The sequence below is a fragment of the Aulostomus chinensis genome, chromosome 6 (assembly GCF_037954235.1).
Source record: "Aulostomus chinensis isolate RoL2024-O1b breed Wild chromosome 6, RoL_Achi_v1.0, whole genome shotgun sequence".
In the NCBI taxonomy this organism is placed as follows: domain Eukaryota; kingdom Metazoa; phylum Chordata; class Actinopteri; order Syngnathiformes; family Aulostomidae; genus Aulostomus; species Aulostomus chinensis.
In genome coordinates this window covers 29840420-29861017 of record NC_141325.1, presented here as the reverse complement: position 1 = coordinate 29861017, position 20598 = coordinate 29840420, and the positions used below count along the sequence as shown (strand labels likewise).

General features: G+C 49.7%; 1 protein-coding gene across 10 annotated transcripts in view; it reads left to right on the top strand.

Moving 5' to 3' along the window:
* The window catches only part of arvcfb (ARVCF delta catenin family member b), a 208675-nt gene that overhangs the window by 134608 nt on the left and 53469 nt on the right, over nucleotides 1-20598 (top strand). For all 10 annotated transcript variants that reach the window (XM_086207464.1, XM_086207468.1, XM_086207463.1 and 7 more), the window contains 2 exons: nucleotides 4257-4897; nucleotides 12587-13092. In XM_086207464.1, coding sequence (XP_086063590.1) covers nucleotides 4257-4897; nucleotides 12587-13092 — 1147 coding nt within the window. The remainder of the gene's footprint in view (nucleotides 1-4256; nucleotides 4898-12586; nucleotides 13093-20598) is intronic.

Sequence of the window (20598 nt, the reverse complement as noted above, 5' to 3'; positions counted from 1 at the left end):
ACAAGCGGAACATTTCTGTTCACGGCTGCATGAATAGACCTTCAACAGCAGATTATCCTCCTGTTCTGTTTACGTTCTCAATCAATTCAACTGGCAGAGTTGCCCCTGAGTGTGTGTGAATGAGCACATGCCACAGTCTCAATAAGACGGACTTCCGTGTCCGTCCTCCTCTCCCAGCATGCCACGCTCTCCCCTGGCCATCATCCAGCCCTCTTTTCCTCCTGGCAGACACTGTGAATGAAACACCGGTCAAGTTGTAGGAAACGCTCAGGCGGGCCAATAAAAGCAACATTCCTCCTCGTTGCTCCTGATATGAGCCAATGGGAGTCGAGTAAACGGCCTTCTGCTGCCCTGGGAGGGGGTGACGATGGGGCGGATGATCAAAGTGACAAAGTGTGTGTGTGTCAATGAAAGACAGTGCGATATGAACATGTTCCCATGAAAGAGTTATCAGCAACATTGATCCAAAAGGTGTCACTTAATCCTGATAATCATCATCAGTCCTAAAAGATTTAATTAAGATTTTTGATTCACAAATCAAGACTTCAGCGTGAAATACAAACAAGCACCGGCAGGGTTTATGGTCGAGCCGAGGGTGAGGACGCTAATGGTGACTCAGTGCACCTCGGCCGCAGGATTAAGATGATATCAGCTGATCTGGAGCAGCGCAACACGTAGAACAGGAAATCAGGGATCTCCACCTAACAAAGTTGGAACCACAGAAACTTGAACACCAGGTCAGAAACACGCCTCCCAGGAAGTGAAGCTCAGCTCCAGGTGTGCGTCGTGTCACGCCAGTCGTGTTCGAAGAAGAGATCGTCTTGATGATTAAGCAGGATTGATGTACGTCTTGTCAGTGTGTCACCTTTACTGAGAGCTCTGCCCCCCCCCCCCCCAACTGTAGGTGACCAAGGTGGTCAAAACCGTCACCTACCACCCAGTGATGCTGACCGACAGCATGGAGTCCAGACCAGCCACCAGGATGCCAACCCTGGTCTCCAGCTTGGCCCCTCCCCCACCTGAGCCAGTAAAGGAACCTTGTGTGGTTTGCTGTGCCCCCCCCCCCACACACACACACACTTCCCAACCTGTAACAATTTCTGCTTCCCTCATCTTCACACACCCCCCCCCCCCCCCCCCCACTAACCCCCTGCCACCTCGGCCGTTCAAGCTCACCATAAAGCGAAGCCGCGAGGCCGTGAAGCTTTTACTGAGCTGTAAAGTGGCCGGTTTGTCGCCGGTTCATTTCTTTTATGGGTTTGTTAAACGCTTACGGCCGGTCCCCAACTACCTGTGTTTGTCTGGGAGGGCTCGGTGCTGCGCTTCACGCATTTCCACATACGAACTAATCCACAACTTTATTTGTCACATGTGCAGTACAACACTTTCCACCATCTTAGCAATTCTCTTTCAGGCCTGTTTACTCCGCTTCAGCACATTTGAGAGGCAGCTGTGAGTGGCGGGTCCCTCGCCTCCCCTCGTTTCCCTTTGCGGGATGTTTTAGCGCCTTGTGAACTTGAGCGTACATCAAAGTGTGTTTGAAACCTGTGACGGCTCCCTGCAAATCACCTAAAAGCTGTTAGTACAAGGCAGGCGGGTGTGTTGAGGCTGGGGATGTGTTGAGGCTGGGGATGTGTTGAGGCTGGGGATGTGTTGAGGCTGGGGATGTGTTGAGGCTGGGGATGCGTCGCGTCGGCGCAGACGCAGAGAATTAAAAAAATAAATGATCAAATACGAAGAAGTGACCAGAGCTCCGAGGCCCACAACCTCGCCGCAGTTTCATTGATGCGTCTATTTATGTCTGTCGGCTCCACATTTCTGATGCTACAGAACTTGAAACCCACTACTGTACCTCATATGTAATATTATGATACTAATATATATATATTTGTAATATTATATCGTAATACTAATATGTATTATACTGCAACACTAATGTGTATAACACTGTCACTGATCTGTAGCTGACATGTAGATGAACTAAACTCACTCTTAGCGGCTGCAATCCTCCATAAAACCACTTGCAGTACTTGCTGTACTTCTCATACTCACCTGCAGTACTTGCTGTACTTCTCATACTCGCCTGCAGTACTTGGCAATAAGAGAATTTTTCAAAAAATCGGCCTTGAATTTTGTTAAAACTGATCTTGAGAAGATCTTAAAACCTTTCTGGTTAGGTGTCTTATACCCGCCGATGCCCTGCTGAAGAAACGCTCACAGTCAAATGGTGACATGATAGCACGGGTCCTTAATCAGGGTTAGTTAATGCTTTGTTAGTAGTTAACCAGTGTGTCTAGAACTCATTTATTACTTGTGGGACCTGAGTGACACTGGGCTTTGACATCCAGCCTGGCTGCACCGTGTTAGCATCCTCCTGTGACCCAGGCAGGTTTCAAGGTCACTCATGAGCTTCAGCTGATGGGGAAACTCTTTCAAGGCGGAGTGACATCAGAAACAAATGGAAATTATTCAGTCATTACTCTGAATGAACCTTGGTTGCTACTGAAATAGGTTTTGCAAAGTAGCTCACAGTCGGAGGAAAGAAAAAGCAACCAAGGACGGTGAACATCTTTGTTTGCTTCTGCCCAGTTAATGAGAGTCTGACAACACCCAGCGTGCGGTCTGTGATTGTTGGTCTTTGCTCCTTCCGCTGTAGCAAAGAGTTAACGCTCTGTTGTGGTTTTTGAAGTTGTTACATGCACGAAAGGATGGTGTTGATTGGAAAATAAAGAAAGCATATTACAATTAAGAGAGCCGCTGATGAAAATGAAAGCCATCAGATGCAGCAATGAGCAGAGAAATTCAGCCTCGTCAAGAGGGAATGAAGCTCCCTGCAAAACCTTGTCAGGCGCATCACAAATTGCATCAGACCTGCACCCCTGCCGATGACGATTAATTTTCATCAACCTCATTAATTTTGAAGATGAATTTATAGCCACGGACAAGATAGCCAATTATCGACCGTGGCAGAATTCAGTAGGCAGCAAATTGCTTTCTGTCTGTGAGGCTCAGAAACTGCAGCGGAAGAGGAGTTGTGTAGCTGTGGGATCAAGTTAGCGGGGGAGACGCAGACCTGCAGGTCCGGTCGGCACAGCTCTTCAGTTCTGGATGCTGTCCGGGTCCGCAGGGGAGGATTGGAGGTGCAACCGGGCAGTTCTGGCTCTGCTCCATCACTATCCAGGAGACTGAGGCCAACAAGACAGTTACTGAAAACTTTTTGGGTTCAGATTCTTGTTCTGGTGCTCCAAGCACTTTGACTGGAAGGTCACTTGATCAAAGGTCAGCAGCAGGTATCAGAGATCAATCAGAGATCGATCAGAGATTAATCGGAGATCAATCAGAGAGAGACCAAAGAGCAGGAATGAAGCAACAAAACAGAAGTACAAAGAGGAAGTGACACAACAAGGAAGCGGTGGGGAAAACAAGGGCCAGCAGGGGGCCAATGAGTAACTGATGAGGCACAGGTGACCACCAGAAACATGAGGGACGCACAGGAAGTCACCAAACCCACAGACGCATTTCAAATATGACAGAGACGACAGGCTGTGACGTTAGAGAGGAGGAGGTAAACCACGGTAGACTGACCAGGAGCCACGACCTCACGACAGGATACGATGGTACGACGCCGAAGGCGCTCAACGGAGCTAACAGAAGATTCTCTGAAGTACATGTAGGTGTGCAGCTGCAGCTCAGGCCGTGATACAGTGGAGTACAACATCGGAACGGGGGAGCAGGAGGGAACAAATATCAGGACAGGTTTTTGTACTGATCTTAATTGCACGGCTTCCTGCGTGCAGATGGAACCGTAACTCCCGCACTGGTGGGTGCTGCTGCAGTCGATACGGGTGTGCAACACCAGTTTTACCCTTCAGCAGTTCATGTCTTTATCAAATGAGATTTGATTTGAATATGGGATCAACATCAGTATCATACCCGCTCGCAGCACGGGTCCTCGGTGCATCTCCTCCCGGGCATCGTGGGAGAAGATGAAACACGCTCTGAAATATCAACAATGTCTGAAAACTCACAGACGCATCAAACTAACAGCCAACGGGTTTGAAGTAACAAACGGGTGACGCATCCAAGTTAACACGTGTTGGTTTTTTTCCCAGTTTGACCTTCCAAGTTTTCATGTTGCTGATAAAAGAGGCAAACAAGCGTGATGCTGGGAAATGATGACATCATGTCGTGTGGATTAACACCTCGCGGTACATTCACGCGCGTTGTGTGACAGGTGTGTTTGTGCTCCCCTGCAGGTCACAAAGATGGTGAAGACGGTGACCACTCGGACGGTGCGTCAGGTGCCTCTGGGCCCCGATGGCTTGCCCTTACCTGAGGGCTCGTCCCCACTGGGCAGCTACACCGACTCCATCGACCGGCGCTATATGAAGAACGGAGGTGACCGCTTCATCACGCCTCAGGCCACCTCCACCCTCACACGCTCCTACAACAACTCCTACAATGATTCCTATGGCGAGACGCCAGAGAGTCAGTACATTCGCCACTACGGGCTCCACGATGGCTACACCGATTTGACAGACAACTACGGCAGCCTGTCACGTGGCGTCAACTTCCGACCGCCACGCTACCCGTACATGCCCAACAGCTACAGGCCGGAGAACAGCTACACACTGCCTATTCGCAAGGATGACTATGGCCATGTGGCCCAGCCCCAGGTGCCTATGGGCAGCAGCACGGTGGATCTGAACCGCTCCCAGCCTGAACGCTTCCAGCCCGAGCCATATGGCCTGGAGGATGACCGCCGTAGCTTGGGCCCCGAGGAGGAGGAGCCATACGAGCTGGAGCCTGACTACTCCACTGCTAACCGACGCACCCTGAAGGGGGCCAACCGGGGTCGCACCCACCGGGAACCTCTTCGTGACGGACCAAGAGTCAGGTGAGGATGGATGGAGGTCACATGGTCTGCTGTTCTCCCTCAGAGGTCACATGCTCACCTTTAAATCTGAAGCTACATGGTTTTGATAGCATATGCTTGTTTACACGTGTAGCTTTTAGCTCACTGGCTGTGACGTAACAGGAGCCCAGGCACGTTTAAATAAAAGAATCAGGAATTCTTGTCTTGTTCTCACCATAAAAGCACATTACAGCGTGTACATAAGCAGATGTCTCCTCTCCTTGAGCAACTTGCCGGAGAGGCGAGGAAGAAGTAGCTTTTTTCCTGCAAATGGATTGTGAACATGTGTTTGTGTCAGGGGTTTAAGAGGCGGGAATAATTGGAGACGTGACGAGGGAGGGGAAGGAGGGAAGAGGGGAGGGAGTGCGTAAGAAAGCAGCAGGCATTTGTCAGTTAGCTCTCCGTTTTAGAGTGACCTCCATTAGCGTCCAGTCATTTCAGTGCTGCCTAAAGGCCAGTCTGGGAAAAACGTCCACCTTCGAGGACATTGAACCAGCAGTTTGATGTTGGCTGGAAGCGTTGTTTGTTCAGCTCCGATCCGTAGTAGATATTTCTGCACTTTTCACCCAGACTGATGGCAAAATCTGTGCGCCTGAATCCAGATCGAGAGGAAAGAGGCAAGACAGGGCAGAGAGTTTGTTTTGTTGTCATGTTCAAAGGTGACCTGGATCCAGGTGTGCCGGCATCCTGACAGGTTGGCTTTTGGACCTTCGTAATTATTATCATGCATATGCAGCAAGCTGGATTTAGAGGCTCCGGCATTGATGTGCAAGAGGCACAAACAAGCAGATACCTCATCAAGCTCTGACTGTAGACACTAGACACACACACACACACACACACGCACGCGTGCCACAGTGGTCAAGCATGTTACCGCTGTCACGCTTTTGAAGGATGGCTTAACTAAGTGTTCTTTTATTCTGTTTTTATTTGTCCCTCACTCACTCTCATCATCATCGTCATCATCATCGTCATCATCATCGTCATCATCATCGTCATCATCATCGTCCCATCGCTATACGATGATTTCTCTCTTCTTCCGTTCCCCGGTGGGAATCGGCCCCTTGAGTGCCGCTGCTCTCATGGGCACTCACCCTGTGATTGCTATTCTTCCAAGAAGCAGGCAGTGATTCCAGAGTCCTGCAATGAATCTGGGAGTTAAAGCACTTTAATTACAGCTTATCATTTCCTTGCAAGCACCCAATTATGCACTGACAAAAATGAAGATGTTTAGTACTAAAACGGCTTCCCACGACGCCACCGAGCGTCCATTAAGTCCGGCGCCAAGTCCATCGTGCGCCGGTGAGTGTGGATGAGAATGTTGATGTATGAGTTCTTGTTCCTGGGATGTGCGAGCAGCACGCTTCGCCGTCTTGGATTATGCATGAACGTTTAGTATAAAGATGGGTGAGAAATCTGAATAAATGAGTGGGGGAGCGCTGAGGCTTCCATGCGGGTGAGTGGTGTGAGCCTGAGAATGCCGTGAGTCAGGTGTTGTTATGGCTCTCACAATCAAGCCCACGGAACACTCGCCAGTGATGCTCTTACTGGCGCCAACACTCAACCCCAAGCACATTAAAGATATTTAATAGAATTCATGTAAATGAGGAGGGAGCCAGTGCAGCGAGATCAGAAGCAGCGTTCACTCAGCTGGTTCCTCAGCTGGTTCCCTTCAACCAGTGGTGATCACAACACCAGCAGCAGCGTGTTGAAGCAGGTGGAGACGATGGAGGGACGGATGGAGAACCTGGTGGCTCCCCTCAGACGAGAAGAAGGACTTTACTGTTTGGAAAAGAACTTCGTAGTTAATATTTCTTCACACGTTATGAGTTTATCACCTCCTGTCGGAAATAGTCCCGTGGAGGAGAGGAGTGATGCAGGGAGGGATTCTGACACAGTCAACGTCAGAGGTCAGAGGTCACGGAGTCATTGTGGTTTAACCTCAGAATAATAACTCACTGGCTCGTTCCTGTTTCACGCTGTAGTGGGGAATTTAAAAGAGCTTCATGGAGGCAGCAGAACATTTTCAAGCTGAGTTAAGGCAGAATTTTTTAAAGAAATCACGCATTTGTCTGCTTGCCTCCAGTCCACGTTTGGCTGCTCGTCCCTCCTGGACGCAGATAAATCAAAGTCTTGCTTGTGTTGAACGTCGCTTTGGACGGAAGCGAAATGAATCCATGAAAATGTAGAGTTGCAAAGTCTTCATGATGCCTTGCTCAGAAGCAGCAGCAACCTGGCCACTTCAGGACAGAGAGAGCATCTCTGTGACATCTCCTATAGATAACACACAGACAGACAGACACACACACACACACACACAGACAGACACACAGACACACACACACACACAAACACACACACACAGACACAGCCCCAATGTGTATGCATATCCCCAAGCCTACCTCTCCTGTATGAGTCACTGTGTCCATGAAGACGTCTCCCTGTGTGTGTGTGTGTGTGTGTGTGTGTGTGTGTGTGTGTGTGTGTGTGTGTGTATGTGTTGTCATGCCAGTGTGATTAATAGCAGCTTTTGAACTCTGCCAGACTACAGGGGCGTCCATGAGCCAATCTCTAATGGCTCATCTCTCCTTGGGCGACCCGCTCCGCTGCACCTGCCCACCCGCATCCAGGGGTCGCTCACACACACACACACACACGCACACACACACACACACACACACACACACACACACACACGCACACACACACACACACACACACACACACACTTATTAATACGCTTATACATGCTCAGTCGCACACGCAGCCCGATCCGTTAATTGAGAGGCAGGTTGTCTAATTCTAATCCAGTGGTGTCCGTAGGGAGCAGCCCGTGGAAGGATCTGTCACTAGCCAGCTCTGCCCTCCTCCTCCTCCTCCTTCACATCCTCCCCCTCTTCCTCCCCCTCTTCCTCCTACATGCTGCCAAGAGGGTTCAGAGAGCCAAATACCTCATATTATGCTTTGCCTCTGTAATATTTGCAGTTACTCAGAAGAATCCTCTAAATAACAGATGTTTGTCTCCTCTAAATTAATGAAGTCAAGCGGTTGGAGACAATTCCATCAAAACAGCTGCAGAAATTAGGAAGTGGCAACCCCCCCCCCCCATTCCGTCTCCCACAAAAACTCTGTGCATCATAAAACAATTATTACCCGTAATTCTGAACAAGCCGTCTGCTTGGCAGGGAGCACCGGTGAAATAAATACCACAGAGATGTTCTGTGTTCGTACGAGATGCAAACATGCTCCCAGTCTCTCGTCCTTCCACTCTACGTCGGCTTCCATGGCGGCGTGAGGGTCAGGGACGGCCGCCATGGCAGAACGATGAAAGTAACTGACAGCAGATGAAGGAAGGGAAGAATGGCGAGGGTGTGACCAAGTCCATCGGAATAAATGAGCGCTGAAGTTCACGGACTGCGCTTACATCACTACTGTATCCGTCTGTCTTTCCCTCTTTGCGTTGTCTCTTACAACAAATGAGCTCCGGCACGCATCCTCACACAAACACACAAACATCCCGGACGTTTAGCAGCTTGATTAACATGAGGAGAATGATCTGCTGTAATCACGCTCCGAGTATTGCGTCTGGCGGCGGAGAGCCCTTTCACATCCTGTGAATACTCCCCTCCCTGTACACACAATGGCGCCAATTTAAATGCAAATCCTGACATTCCCATCACTCAGGCTCGTGACGCCTGCTTCAGCAAAAGCCCCGCCGCAGCGGCCCGGATCGAAACGAGCCGCGATCTGCACGAGTTTACATCTCATCTGCGTGTGGAAAGTGTGTGTGAAAAGTAGTGTGACAGATAATGAGGGAGGAAGTCAAAAGGAATGAGAGATAGTGAGTGTGAAGGGTGCGTGTGTGTGTGTGTGTGTGTGTGTAGATCCATGCCAGGGTGATGATGCTGAGATGGTGTGTGCCCTCTCTAAGGAGGGGTCCTCCTCCCACCCACTGCCTTGTCATGTCCAATATCCCACCGCAACTGAAAGCTGGGTGATGACCTCAGAGTTTGTTTACGAAGCGTTTACCAACCACCAGCTCACACACACACACAGACACACACACACACACACACACACACACACATAATCGGCCCCTCCCACCATCATGGTTTCATTCAGCCTGCCGGGGTTTGATGTTTCCACTAACGAGACACTTTTAAAAAGCAGTGGTGAACAATCGTCACACACCAGGTTAGTTTAGCTGTGTTTGATTCACAGCCTTTGAAGCCCTTCTGAAGACAGCAGGGGGTTTGAGCTTGTACCCCCCCCCCCCCACCAGCGTCACCGTCACCGCCACCGCCACCGCCACCGCCACTGGCAACAGAACAACAAATAAACGCCATTCAGCACTAAATGAATTTTAATTCAAACACACTAATTGTATTTTGATAATCTGGCAACTGTGTTTAAAACTCTCATGCCAAATCGAGTGCAGAAGAAATAGAAATGAAAAGAGAATGAAATTATTACACGGATGCAGCAAAGACACCCTGACAGGAGTGGGACGCCTCCCCAGCTGCACCGGCTCGGTTTGTGCTCTGCTTGTTCCTGTCCATGCTTCTGGCCGACCTGCGGCACAGGTGGATCCGCTCCCGTTATTTGAAGAGCTTGCAGGACGGTGTCGTTACGACCGTCCAGAGCTTCTGCAGTCAGAGTCGCTGCTCCTGTTACATGAACAACCCTCGCTATGCTCAGGTTAGCCATCACAGGCGGACCCGCGGTGTTCAGGCCGCCGCTACACAAACCCTGCGCCCGTCATCGTTCACAGCCGGGACGCCTTCAGCCTGGGTCCCGTGGGTGTTTGGCATCCCTGAGTGGGACGTGACTGATTTGACTGAATCGTGCACTTCCTCGATCAGTCCTTTAAATACATCTGGGTGATACTTCACGTTCCAGGCTCTGGCATTCTTTCATTTTATTCTACCAATGAAGTTAGGAGTAAAGGCCTGAAGCTCCTGCCTCGGACAGCGCCACTGAAACGGAGGAATCGATAGACGGACTGGACATGTTGCCGTTTCTCAGCCTGTTTCCTGCTCGTGGTTGTAAAAGACAAGAGAAACACCAGGGGGGGCTAGAGAGAGATGAGCCCCCCCCCCCCCCCCCCCCCCACCACTCCCCGCTGATGCTGAGTTTTATTGTGGATGATCTGCAGAGGGAATAAGTGATGCTTTGATTGGGATTCTTTATTTTGAAGTGCCACAGTCGCACCAGGCCGGTGGCCGTGAGCCTCGGGCCCCGTCGATGCGCTCATGTGATGTATCTCTCCCCTGTCGTCACCAGCAAATGAACAGTTGAAAAACTATCACAAATAATGTCGGCGTTCAGAATATTTCAGGACAGCTGCTGCGTGTCGCCCCTGGCTAGAAGCCACTCTGGACCCAAACGTGGCTCACAAAATGTGCCATAACCAACCAGAACTCTGGTGGTTGTTGCCTTCAGCATCCGGCCGTCAGGCCTCGCTCAGCTGAGACGCAGCACCCCTCCATCTTTATGAATCCTCTCTCCATCCATCTCAATAGGGGATTTAGTGTCTTGTTACGCTGCTCAGACAGGACTTTTACTCCCATTTCCTCTCATATCGATTCCCCCGCTAGTAAAATGCAGTAAGTCGCGCCATAAAAGCCAATATGTTACTGCGAGGCTTCTGTAAAAAAAAAAAAGAAAGAAAAAAAGCTCATCAGAGGAAGTCACAAGAGCAAGATGGCGTGCTCGCCCCCCCCCCCCCCTCCCAGCATGCCTGGGAAGAACTATGAAACACATAATTAACATAAAACTCATTAAAATTAGAGCTCGCCCTGGCATTCTGTGCCAACCAGCATCTTTGGCCACCATTTTGTTTCACCACCAACCACCATACATCAAAGACGGTGGGAGAAGACCGGCTGGATTATGTAACGAGGATAAACAAGTCTCAGGCTGCGGCTGGGGGGTGGGTGGGGAGGGTGATAAAGGCTGTTCATAAGTACACAACCCTAATTACATTCCTCTCCCCATGTCATAACTTCCCCTACCACACTTTCTCCCACCATGTTAGAACTTCTCCAGGAAAAAAAGGCAGAAAAATCAGCTTTTATGAGACTCCTCTGACAGAAAGTGATGTATCCCCTCCTCTCCATCCTCACACTCAGACCTGTAAGTGAAAAATGGTTCTTGTGATTAAAGAGCCTCAAGTAAAATATGTAGCCTGCTCCCCAGAAACAAATGACGTGTCACTGGAGGTTAGCGCTGATGTTTTTCCCCACGGAGGATTGATGCGACTGCGTTTGGATCCCCCAGAGAACTGTGAGTGGATCACAGATGCGCCGGGCTGGAAACGGGTTGGTTGACAGGAATTTCCCCGTGGACCCGAAAAAGGTATCTCCCCTCTTCCTCCCCCCAGGGACAAACACTCATTTTCGCCACAATGAGGAGAGCCCCAGCCCTAAAAGTAGTCATGCTAACACAGCTAAGGCTAGCAGAGAGAAGGCCCAGAGAGATAGCCATTAATAAAAGATGGTCCTTCTCAGCAAATACATGCTAGTCTTCCTCACAGCGAACCGCGGGAACCCTGGGGGCATCATAGGAGTCACAGTCCTCCCTAGGGGGACAACAAAACTTTTCTCAGTCCCCTAGGGAAGAAGACATGGAGTCTCTTCTCTAATCTGCACTGTAGTCTCCTGAAGGAAACAAAAACTCCTACTTCAGAGCTCTGACTTTGTCTCTGTCTTTGCAAACTGCCTGATTTTATTTTAAAATCCTGTTCTGACCCTCCGTCACCGGGACTGTGTACGCCTGACAGGAGCGGCTGCGTCTCCACACGGTTCCGCAGCAGTCAGTGCTAATTTGATCAAATACATTTTAACAAATTGATAAATTAATTTAGGCTGCATGTTGCTGTTCAAATCTTTTCTCTTGAGTGGATTTTTCAGCCTCTCCTGTATTTTTACTCTCCAAGTTTAGAGTACAAAGAAACACAGTGTCTAAGTGAACGTGCACGTGAGCAGATGCAGGTAACTTTCTGTGAACGCGACTGACAAACCTGCTCTGAGTGGTGATGCTTGTTACACGACGGCTGAGTGTCCCAGACACACGCCGCCACCCGCCACGGTGTCGTCATCCTCGGTCTCTGGAGGTTCGGAGGGATCCAGCGGGTCTGTAGGAAGAGCGCCGTGCAGCTGCGGTCTGTTTTTACTCCCTCCTCCAACACAGAGGCTTGGCAGCAACGTTCCTCTGGCATTTATTCCAGTGCACACTGTCTTCGTTGGATCTGCTCAAAATGAGCCACGCTTCCTAGAGGCTTCTGGTCTCTGGTGTTCAGTGTTCGGTACCAAGTATGAAGTTCAGTGCTCAGCGCCGCTGGAAGGAGGGAATAATGAGGAGAATGTTGCTTACTGTGTGGTTGCTGGTGCGGGGCATCGCCACCTTCTGCAGCCCTCACGACCGGATGCAAACCACAGATCAGTCCCCATCCCTCCTTCCTGTCTCCCCTCCATCGCCCCCATCTTCTCACCTCTCTTTCACCCTGTCCTTCGCCTTCCCTCATTAGTCAGTGGCTCCAACCTCAGTTGGCTTCTCTTTAAGTTTTTTCTTGGCTGTCGAGTTCTCCTCTCGGACAAATCTGCCTGTGTCACCCTGCATTTACCTCGTCCATCTCTCTTGTCCTCACTGTCCTCTCTCTGTGTCTTCCAGAGGCTACCCAGACGACCCCATCGAGGCGGAGCTGATCGATGAGCGCCATCCTTATATCCACGGCATGTACTCTGCTCCTCTGGCCCAGCCGGAGAGGGGTAGCATGGCCAGTCTGGACCGCATGGGGGGCCGGCGCTCACCCTCCATTGACAGCATCCGCAAGGACCCCCGCTGGCGTGACCCAGACCTCCCGGAGGTCATCGCCATGTTGGGCCACCCCATCGACCCTGTAAAGTCCAACGCTGCAGCCTACCTGCAGCACCTGTGCTATGAAAATGATAAAATCAAGAAGGACGTGCGTCAGCTGAAGGGGATTCCTGTTCTGGTGGGGCTCCTGGACCACCCCAAGTCTGAAGTCCACCGCAAGGCTTGCGGCGCCCTGCGCAACATCTCCTACGGCAAGGACAATGACAACAAGGTGGCCATCAAAAACTGTGACGGCATCCCGGCGCTCATCCGCCTCCTGAGGAAGACCAATGACATGGAGGTGCGAGAGCTCATCACCGGTAAGAACGAACGTGGTCATCGTGGGATTTTAGCTCCTCCTCATCAGCTGTGGTTGCTTCTGTCATTTAGGCCAAAGATGTTTTCATCCCTCAGACAACAACATCGTGAGTCAGGAATCTTTTCATTTTCTGATCAGTTAAAATTAAAGCAGCTGGTCGGCAGGCAGGTGACACAACATAGCCAACAGTCCTCAGTCTTGGAGGACAACAATCGGCAGAATCCTGCTTAAGATTCAGGCCACGCGAGTCCATCGTCCGTGGTTCAGTTGTGGCAGCAGATCTTTGTTTCGTGTCATGCCCTGTTTCTTTCCCTCCCCTTGTGTCTTGTCATCTCTCACCATGTAAAAGAAGATATTTATACCCGGTGGACTTCAGCTGGCAAACAGACCAAGAGCCCCGCGTGCAGGCAACGTGAGGAAGTGTACGTGCTTCATTTGCATATAATTCACGCATCATAAGACGTGAAGGCTGTTGGTAAAACCAGGATGTTCAGGCATCAATCATTTTACAATGATTCAAAATAAGAGCTGCACTCAAATACATATTCAGACGTCATATTTCGCTCTTCAACGTCAAAACAAAACTGCAGTCCCATACGATCAGTTCGAGTATGATGCTAAAGCTATCAGGTGCTAGTTCCATCCGTACAAAAGCAGAGCAGAGCTCTTTCACCTGAGCCGACCGTTCAGTCTTTTCACGCTAATGTCTAACAGGACAGAATGATGACCTTTTATATCTAAAAGGTCAGATTCACTGTGACATTAGAATGTTCTTCAAACCACTGGACTTCAAATCGTTCAGTTTCACTGACAGGAGACGTGTTTTACTATGTGTTGCGTTCTTGTACTGTCACCTCACCGTGAGAGGGAATCGCTGGTGTAGAGTTTACTGGTCAGACTGGGAAGGAAGCTGCAGCTCAACTGTTTTTCCAGCAGGTTCTCATCTTAAATGTAATAAACAGGCTGTGCTACTTTCTTAAGTTGCCCTGTGAATAGCAAAGCCAGACGCACACACACACACACACTCACACACACACACACACACACACACACACACACACACACACACACACACACACACACACACACACACTGTGTCCGTCATAGCGCTTAGTTTGTAAGCTAACAGTAGGCTAGCGGTCCAACCCAAGCTGGAGCCAAGCGGGACTTCTTAATGTTCTTCTGAGTTAGAAAAGCACCCACACGTGGTTGACCTCGGCTCCGTTACACACTGAAGTTGTGTGAGGAACAACAACAGAAGGCACGTGAGCACTGATTAGAGAAAGAAACCAATTTACTCTGCAGGGTAATGAATTATACTCTAATTCTTTTAAGAGGAGCTGCAGAATAAAGTATTGATTCAGACGCCATAATAGAGGTTCTTCTGCTTGGCCCGGTAAATGTCAACTAGGGAATACACTGCATGGTGTGTGTGTGTGTGTGTGTGTGTGGTTTCGAGTGTGCAGTTAATCTCCAACTCAAATGCTTTGACCCGACACAATCTGGCTGCTACTCATTCATCTGCCATCTGAGAAGTGGCTTTTATTTCCAGTGTGTGAGGTGTAGAATTCAGTGGCGGCGCCACCGAGGACGCCAACGATGATTGTTATCAAAGTTTGGTCTCTTGCTGGAAGTTCTGTGACAAAGTGTGAGGCTCGAAACACCGAGGATGAATATGAGCACATTTGGCAGGGATACTGGTCCTTAAGAGCCCAGTGCATGCACAAGTGTGTGTGTGTGTGTGTGTGTGTGTGTGTGTGTGTGTGTGTGTGTGTGTGCTTTCTATGGTTGACAGAGATGTCGTGGTGAGCGATGACTGTGGCGCAGCAGAAATGATTGCCTTTACAGCACCATGTTGCTCCCCGTCGTTGCTAAAAATAACCCTGCACCACAAGACAAGGAGGACAGAATGGAGGGAGGCTCGGGCGCTCGCTCGCTCTCTCTCTCTCTCTCTGTCTCTCTCTCTCTTTCACTCTCTCTCTCTCTCTGTCTCACTCTCTCTCCTCATTCATTATCTACACTCTTTACTGATTTTCTCTCCCCCTCACTCTGTCTCCAGCTTCAGGTTTCCATCTCCAGTGAAAGCAGGCCAGTCACAATGCAAGCTCAGCTTACAGCCTCGGCCCTTGTGGCCACAACTGGCCATGTTTTTCTACAATTAAATATAATTGGAGGGGTTTAAATATAGGCCCCTTTTCGTAGTCCGTGTGTTTTAAGAGTGTGTGCTCTCCTTGCAAAACCACAGAGAGCTCATTTTCTGCAGAGGGAAACGGGTGACGTGGAAGTGGTTTTGTTTTCCAACACACAGACAGACAGACCAGCGGTTTATATTTTTAGAGCATTCCAGATTATTTTAATTTCCCTCTGGAAAGCCTGTGGACTGATTGTGCCCACCAGCTTTGCCCCCAAACGTTGATAGAGATGTCAGATGGAAGGTCTGGCAGTCAGGCAGGTGTTGGCTCCACTGCTCGCTGGGTAAGAAATGCGTGCACAGAAGGTTTTAAGGATGAATAAGATAAGAGTGATATCACACACACACACACACACACACACGTCGGTGTGTGTCGAGTACTCTAAGGGTTTTGATGGGCGACTCGTTTAGTTCCATTGCGACCCTTCATCTGTCTCGGCCATCGCTGGTCAGCTGTGAGTTATTAAAAGTCCTACTGTTCCTATTTGGGTCCAAGCAGCCACCCGATGTTCGGAGCAGGTTTCGTAACACGTCTGTGCTGCTCTTGGCGTGACTGGGTGTGTAAATCATGGCGTGATATATTCAGACATGTCTAAACCACTTTAGCCGCAGTATCACAGAGCTGCAAATTGTGCTTTTCCTACTCATGCGTGCTCATTCCTGGGAGGGAGAGTGGTTTCATACATGGGAGGAGACTGGCGGGCGAAGTTGCACCTCTGTTTTGCCTTTCAAATGTCTCCGCCTCTCAACAGCAGACGTGATCTAGACCTGCAGAAAGACTGGGAGCTCCTCAACACCAGCTTTGCTCTTTTGCGCTCACAAAATAATGTTGTTCCCCCTTTACAGTAATTGTTGTCCGGGGATCAAGAATCAGGTGGGCACACGCACAGGCAGGCAGACCCGCTACTCCCAGAAGGATCTCTCCGGCCTGCACCGCTGCCAGGGTGCACGCTGGGCGGCATTTAGGATGAGACGGGCAGGAAGGAGACGAGGGAGGAGGAGGAGGAGGAGGAGAACAGTAATGGGCAGAACTAAGTTAATAGCCCAGCCAGAGGAGCAACATGCCTGCCAGTGTGCCTGGAAAATTGAATGAGCCTCAACCTCAGCTGCAGCCTCACTCCCAGCCCCGTCTGCCCCCAGGTATCGGGGGGTGTGGAGACACCATCAAATATAGAGACGCCATCTTGATCCAAGTGGTGTGGGGTTCTGGTAAAACAGAACACATCTGGGTGCTATTGACTGCACCTTCCTGCCTTCCAGTGGGTGCAGATTAGACTCGTGATCACGTGCAAGATCCATTTAAGGGGCTGGTGACGTCTGAGCGGGTAATCCCTGTCTGCATGTTCTATTTATGGAAGCTCAGAACTTCTGGAGATGTCATTTTACAGTTGTTGAGTTTCTATTTGCAGGAGTTCATCCCTATTAATTCTTCCACGTAGTCTGGACATTTATTGCCTTGCATGCTGACTTTTAGATGGCCGATTTCACAGCCTCCCCTCAGAGCGACTGTTTACCCCCTCAGAACTTCCCTCTGCTGATAAACAACATGAATAAACCAAAAGGGTTCACCAGTTTCAGATCTTAAAAGCAGTTTGAGCGATGGTGGGTCAGGGCAAACTCTTGGAATTTTGTTTTATTTTACATCCCTGTTGGGAATTCTGGTTTTATTAGACAGCGCACTTAAGAGAAAAGCCAGTATGTGACGTCCGTATATCAGGACGAGTATTTGAACCTGTTTCCCTCTCAGCATGAGGATGTTTTAAGATCTGATCAGCACAGCTCATCTGGCGGGGGATAAAACCAGTCAATAAACGCTGTGAAACATTCTGCTAGGAGGAGCTCAGACAGCCAGCCTGGACAGCAGCGCTTTGAAGGAGACGAGGCTTCGTTTGATAGATGTGCGGCCAGTTTAACCAGTGCAGCCTTTTGGATTTTGGAACGTGCAGACAGATTCACTCACCGAGCGGTTTAATGGAGAGTTCACATCGGGATGTTCAACATGTGCTGCAAAAGCTACAACAGTAGCAGACGTACATGAACCTCGCTGTTCAGCTCCCTGTGTGAGTGATTGGAATGAAATCCAGATGTGCTGCTCCTCCTCCTCCTTCACGTCACAAACATCCAGGACACAAAGAAGATGTGTCGACTAACATGAACGGCACAGTACCAAACTATACAGTAGGAAATGAACCCCGGTGCTACCAGCTGTTGAATTAGCTCGTAGCACCGGCGGCCGGGACCCCTCATAAAGGCTACCTGACTGGGTCAGAACATTCTCTGGCCAATTAGAACATGACCAAGCTGCCTGGTCCAGTCCAACACCAGGGCAGTGACGAGCTGACGGAGGACAGGCAATGGACTCCACCTGATGGGGGCCCGGCGGCCTGAAACCGTGACAGGAAGCGGGATGGAGATGGTGACTTCCCCAGCACTGTGTCGTCTCAGATAGCGTTCTGTGTGCCGGCTGCGTGCCTGTCGGTGTGACAGATGACAGCCATGACACAGACATGCGTTCCTCTGCCCTCTGGCACGTGTGGGCAGCGTAGAGCTGACTGATTCCACCGGCTGGAGCGCTGCAGGTGATGGAGACGGAGGAAGTCTGTATGGTAATGCTTGCGTCAAGTTGTTTTTCCCCCTGGAAATCTCCTCCAAGCTTTTCTGCAACTTGAAATATGGAGTGTAACAAAGGCGTGGGTTGTTGCTCTTTATTTGACGGTTTAGATGATCTGGTATCAAACACGCAGGCGGGAATATTTCAGTTTTACACGCAGCGAAGCTGTTTAATGACAGCGTAGGAACTGTAACATGCACGGTGTCTGAGAGAGGCATCTCACCACAGTTAATCTCATGGAGAAGCTGTGTTTTATTTAGTTTATTGTTTAATTGACCGTAGGGATTCTGTCTTCTCACAACTAGAAGACTCACCTACCAGAAGTCTAGGATTTATGGAGCAAAACCCTGGTACTCAGAGGGAACAAGGCCTCCGTCAGTCTTTTCCCTGCCATCTTTATTCACTGCTTGTCCTCCTTAAGCTCATGTTGCTAACTGCCTCTCATGCGCCCGCTGCATGGTGAATGCTGCCTGTCACAACTCAAAGTGACGCTAATGACCCAGCTGTGGAGGTAATCAAGCTGTCAGCCTGGTGGGCAGACATGAGTGTTTGCTGGCTGTCATCATACCAGCGTTGCCTGCAAGAGCACATTTGTTGTTAATGGGATTCGAGTGTGTGTGTGTGTGTGTGTGTGTGTGTGTGTGTGGGGATGGTGATACCCTCACATGCTCTCATGCTTTTGGTTGGGAATAAAAAGGGAAGCAACCAAGAGGAGTGAAAATAAAGCCGCCATGGTGTCTCTTCTTGGAGGTTTTTGGGCTTTTGATTTTATTGCATGTGGCCTGATGGAGCAGGTCCCGGGTGTCTGCGGCGAGCGTGACGGTGTCGGGATCGATGTCAGCACATCCACGTCCCGGGTCATAGTTCTCTCTGACTCCATGAGTGACAGAGAGATGTAGCGTGAGTCAGACAGGCGGCCTGAACCAAAGTAGCAGTATGTGTCCTCTCTGGCTCCCGCCTCTCAAATCTGGAGGTGTCAGCCTTCACCTGATAAGAGTACGAATGTTTGTGTATCCTTGACAAGTCTGAAATTACTTTACTTCTTTTCTGTTCATTGAAAGTTGCACTTTTGCTCTTTAAAGACCAATATCGTACTTTTGATTGAACACTCATGAAAAAGCAGGTGCAGAACCGTTCTTGTGTGGAACCCTGTTGTTGACTGTCAGAGGATCTGGACCCTGTTGCTGGGCGGAGGAACGTCTGTCACCGTGACCCGGTCCTGGATGAGAGTCAGAAGAGGGATGTTGTCGTACATCAGAGTCCATATCGCTCACATTTGAAAATGTTGAGACGCGCTGTTAGATTGTCAGTGAGTGCGGTTGCTGAGTGGACGTCGCTCCAGCTGCGTCGTCAGAAATCCCTCCAGGCAGCGTTCGCCAACAACCTCGCCAACTGCACCCTCAGGGAGAGCGAGGTTCCTGTGAACGGGCCCGTCAAGACTGAACTCGTCTGCTCCCGAGCTAGAACCCAAACACGGTGTCATCTCTGCTTCGGTGTTGCTCTCACGTGTTTAATAGAAGAGAAGAGCAGCTTAATTCATCCCTGTAGAGACGCCGTCCAGACGTCCATCAACCGCACATGAAACCACTGTAAGAAAACACTGACACCAAATACAAAGAAGACACACAAGCACAAACTTCCAGCGCTGAAATAAGTTTGAACCTCAAAAATGAGCAAAAGAGTTAGTAAGAAAAAACAAAAATCAATCTTCAATTTGTAGTGGTTTGAAATTTACAGAGGAGTAATTACAGCGGTGGATTTAGCTGTTGGTTGGTTTGCTTTGGGGACGTGTTGCTGAAATGAGCCTGTCAGGCACAGTTCAGTCCCAGGATGTGTGTGTCTGTTGTGTTCTTGAAGGCCACACACACACACACATACACACTCACTCCAAGGAAGGGGTGCCGTTGTGTGCAGACGAGGGCTTCTGGCTATAGATGGAGAACACCGAACAAACGAGGTTCAAGACGTGTGAGTGAGGGGATGTATCTCAATGAAATCCAGGACACCAGGATCTGTCCTGGAGAATAATGGATTTTCAAAATCCTTCGCCGCTGGATTATGAGGTTGTGTTTCTCCTGCTGTTTGTGAGCCTGAAACCGTGACACCAAGTGAACTGCTGCACCTCTGCCACTCTCCTACCTGAAGTCTGAAGTTGCTCCTCTAGCCAGTATTACACTTTTGAGGTAACAAATCAAATAAATATTGAAAAAGGTTTACTATGAAGAACCAAAATGTTCCTTTTGATTGGGTAGAGTACCTGAATCTGCTGGGATCTATGAGAACCTGCTCCCTGGATCCATGGAGCCCACAGGGTTCCGCAAAGTTTTGTGGAGGAGTGAGAACTTGGGTTTGTGTGTGAAAGCCTTTCCTCTGCATGACGGTCCCGAGCAAGCCGGCCCAGCCGCGGCTAATAGCCGGTGAGCTGGTAGTCTGTGACGTCACCGGCTGTAACCATGGCGGCGGTGAAGTGTGGCGTCTCCACCTGGATGTGTGATGCAGGGAGCTGCACTCAGACTGGAGCTCACTCGGTGAATTAGTCTAATGAATTTTTCAATTTCTTGGCAAAGGAAGCCAGATTTCTCCAGGCACAGCCACAGCTAGCCAGTTATTTTTAGCGTGGGCCAGTCCACCGAGACTTTCTTCCCAGAGTGCACAGAGCAGATTTAACAGAGGAAATGTTGACTGTCTGGAAAAAGTACAGAGAG